The sequence below is a fragment of the Micropterus dolomieu genome, linkage group LG09 (genome assembly GCF_021292245.1).
Source record: "Micropterus dolomieu isolate WLL.071019.BEF.003 ecotype Adirondacks linkage group LG09, ASM2129224v1, whole genome shotgun sequence".
In the NCBI taxonomy this organism is placed as follows: domain Eukaryota; kingdom Metazoa; phylum Chordata; class Actinopteri; order Centrarchiformes; family Centrarchidae; genus Micropterus; species Micropterus dolomieu.
Window position 1 is genome coordinate 4,254,569 of NC_060158.1, and position 4,101 is coordinate 4,258,669.

At 40.4% G+C, this 4,101-nt stretch overlaps 2 gene segments (V, D, J or C); both read right to left on the reverse strand.

Annotated features, from left to right (window-relative positions):
* Positions 1-4,101, reverse strand: part of LOC123976058 — a 24,646-nt gene that overhangs the window by 831 nt on the left and 19,714 nt on the right.
* LOC123976733 lies at positions 3,302-3,801 on the reverse strand. The segment is given in 2 exon segments: positions 3,302-3,639; positions 3,747-3,801. Coding segments are annotated over 2 exon segments (390 nt in total).

Consider the following 4,101-nt stretch of genomic DNA (forward strand, 5'->3'; position numbering starts at 1 on the left):
TACCACTGGAGCCAGCTAACACTTGTACTGGTTTTACATCTGAGAGAGACAGCCTGTCCTGGAACAACAGACTGAGATCCAGGAGACTGAGTCAGGACGATTTGTCCTGATGAACCTGGAAAAGATGAAAAAGAGGAGAAGGGTTATTGAGACAAATCCAGCTTGGAGAAAGATGATCAGCATCCAAACAGAAGAGTCTCATTTCTTTAAGATGGAGAACAGATGGAAGAAGGTAAATGCTGCTTGTTTCAGTGTTTCTCCATCACAGCAGAACATCATTGTGGTGAACCTGGTTGCATCCTGAAGCAAAGTTTTCAGAAGAGAGTCTCACCCTGAACAAGGAGCCCCAGGGTGGCCAGCAGTAGAATCAGTGACATCATCATTGTGCTGCCGGCGTGTCAGTGGCTCTGAAAGGCCTGGACAGCCACTGATCAACACTGGCCTCTTAACGGCTGGGAGCAGAGAGGCAGGACAGATATGCAAACACACAGAGTCAGTGAACTGTAGCTGTCCTCAACATATCATGCTGTTTTCTCCTCACTGCTGGGACAGCTGCCTGTTTAAAACATCCTCATCCAGATTAACACAAAGTCAGGAGGCTCTATGGTAAAAGAAAATCAACTTTTTTAAGTAATGAAATGTTTTTCCATTTTGAATTATGTAACATTGCTAGTCCTTTTGTGATAAAAATCTGTTTTATAAGAGAGATCCAAGCGAGCAGCATGGAAACAGCACTAAGTCAATAACTACAATACAGGCAACATATATAAGCAAAGACAACTGTCACATACGACACAGCCAGGTAAGTGAACCTGTAAACAAGACACTGGACCAAACATGATTATTTGATGTCTAGTATTTTACATTAAAATTAAGAAACTGTCAATTGCATCACTTTAGGCAATAAATGCTGCCATTAGTCAAATAAATCACAGTAAACGTCTACATCAACTGCAGAGATATGTTGCCCTCTGTGTCACAGTGTTAAACTGGTTCAGACATGATGTTGTCTCCTGTCAAATTTTGGCGTCCCCCAAGGCTCCATTCTGGGTCCTCTGCTGACTTCTTATGCTGGTGTTACTTAATAGTAGTGAGACTAATGGTTTTTTTTTTTATAGCCATGCAGTTTTTAAGAGCCTTAAGCTGAAAAATATTATTTGTTTTTGTTGAACGTTGTGCTGAATAGTGATTGTTGTTAATGTTCGGGTAATTTAAATTCTTCAGTTTTTTTTGGATAGCAAAAAAGAGTGCCACTACGCAGATGATCAAAGGATTTCTGGTGGTTGATAAACTGAACTTTTTTGAATGTTACAGATTCCCCGCAGTTTATGAAAGACAAAAGTTATCAGGTTTAGAACAACTTGAAATCTCTGTACTGAATGTCAAACAGTTCAATGACCTCAAGGCACCGTATACTGTCCAATGTAATGTCGAAACCTCACTTCATATGGAACATTCCACCTCTAAAACATTCAGCATTGTTTTTGATACTTCTTCTGAAGATTGCTTAAGTCATGCTTCAAAACTGCCTCATCCATCCTCAAAGATCTTTACATCAAATGATGAATTGTTATTTTCCTGTGGTTTGTTCAATATCAGAAAAACTGCCAGATGTTTGTGGATCAGTGTCTGAAATATCTGTCTGTATGAAGTTCAGGAGTTGAATTTATGTATCTTGTTTTTTTTTTTGGACTCCTGTGAATTTGTCATTTTCTTTGATCTTCATGATGTTGATTTCATCTCATCTTGATGCATAACAGTTTTCCTACTGTGCCAACAGATTTAGAGAGATTTAACGCTATCTCACTCTCTCTGCATACTGCTTTTGTAAACCTTGAAAAGAAAAATACCTTTGCCTGAATGTTATTTATTCATTATAGCTCTGCTTTTGTTCACAGTTGTATCATCCAATCTGGTGTTAGAACTCAGAGGTCTTGGTCTGGGCAACTCTATCTGTAATTAACTACTTGAGCCTGTGACAGAAGGCACAACACACTTGTGTACATTAGTTCTCAGGGCTGCTGTCTCAGTCCCCTATTGTACAGTGTGTTTACTTACAACCAGGTTGCCAAATATAACAGCATCACAAAATTAGCAGATAACACCACAATCGGTCTATAGGAGGGAAATGGAAGATTTATCAATATGGTGCCATCATAACAGCCCATATCTAAATGTCAATAAGGCAAAGGAAATCATTGTTGAAAATGGTTGATTGATTTAAATTTCTTGGTATCTCTGACACAACTTCATCTTCAGAAGGCTCAGCAGAGGCTGTACTTTCTGAGGTGTCTCAGGAGTTTGTAGTACCAAGACTCTTGTGAACTTCTATCATTGTACCACAGAGAGAGTTCCCACATGCTGCATCACTACAAATGACAGTAAATAAAGACAGCTGGAAAAAGTTATTGGCACACAACTGCCACAACTTCACAACATTTACGCAATTCGCTGCAAAAATAGAGCCCAAAGATAATGTAGGACATCAGCCACCTGCTCATGCTCCATTTTCACTCCTTCACTCCAAAGAACGTTTGAGAATCTGATCACACACCACCTGACTCAGTAACACTTTCTTTCTACAGGCAGTCAGGTTGCTGAACAGCTGACGCACCCATATGAACTTCATACTTTTATTGTGTATTATTTAATGTGTATTTTACTCTATAGCCAGAGCACAAACATTGCTTTGTAATCTTATTACACGTGATAATAAAGTTGAACTTGAGCTTTCTCTGTTGTCTCAGCTTTGTATACTGTGTCAAGTGGAGGTCAGGGTGATGTTAGCAGGAGACCAGGGGATCCAGCTAAACGTTTGGATACGAATATTTGGTAATTAAAATGTATTCATTCAATCATAGTTTCTTTAAGGAAGAGCTCAGTGTGTGGAGAATTAATTTGAGTCACAGACATTAAACTACTTCAAAAATGATCTTTTATCTGTTGTTGAGGGAAATAAAAACATATTTGTCATTAGTTTCTCAGACTACATATATTAATTTACTTTTATTATTAGGCAAAATTATTGCTGCATGTTTTGATCACAGCTTCCTTTTAACTGAGAGCTTATAAAGTTGCTTCCGTGCAGGTGTTATCCCTCTGTTAGAGTCTATTCGGGTTGGGTCTGAGTTCGGGTCCCCTTTAAGATCAGATCCCTCTTTTAAGTAGTAAATTGTGAATATCATGTTCGTGTGTGTGTGTCCTCAGTGAACTGTATCAGTCTCTGCAGTAGCTTCCAGCTGCAGCAGTCAGTTCAGTTTCTGTTCAGTCTGACTGAGGGAGGTTTTTGTACGACACTTTTTCACTGTGTGAACACATACTGACTGTTGATTTTGTGGCGACTCTGACAGTAGTAAACTGCTGCATCTTCAGCCTGAACTCCACTGATGGTCAGAGTGAAGTCAGTCTTTGATCCACTGCCTGTAAAACGATCTGGAATCCCTGATGCTCGCTCATTAACCCTATAAATGAGCAGTTTAGGAGCTTCTTCTCCTCTCTGTTGGTACCAATGTAACAGATCTTTACCACTTGATGATCCCACTTCCACCTGCTGACTGACGCTACAGCTGATGGAGACGGAGGCTCCCAGAGCAGAGCTCACTGCTCCAGGCTGAGTCACTGTGATCTGGCCTCTGGACTCTGAGGATACAGAGACAAACACATAAAGCAGCGTCATGGTTTTGTGGGCTTCATTTCAGAGGGACGGATGTTCATAGAGGAGAGGAGTTTGATTCTCTGGACTTTACCTGTGAAGCAGCAGCAGAGGAGAGTCCAGATGAGGACGGAGACCAAAGTCATGTTTTTGATGAGGAGGATTTCTGTGGCTTCTGTTGTCATGAAGGACAGCTGTCAGTCATCCAGTGTTCAACTCTCAGGACTATAAAGTCTCCCAGAGCACTGGAGCATGGTGCTGCTGATGCAAAGTGGCTCTCTATGGAAATGCTCTGACTGACTCCAACAGGGACTTGGATTACTCTGATGATGCTGCTTCTCAATGGATCAATACGTTTACCAGAGGATTGATTAGGAATGTGTCAGTGATCATTTTTATGGACATTTGCTTTGATGACTGCAGAAAGATTTTCTTTTACAACATCTTCT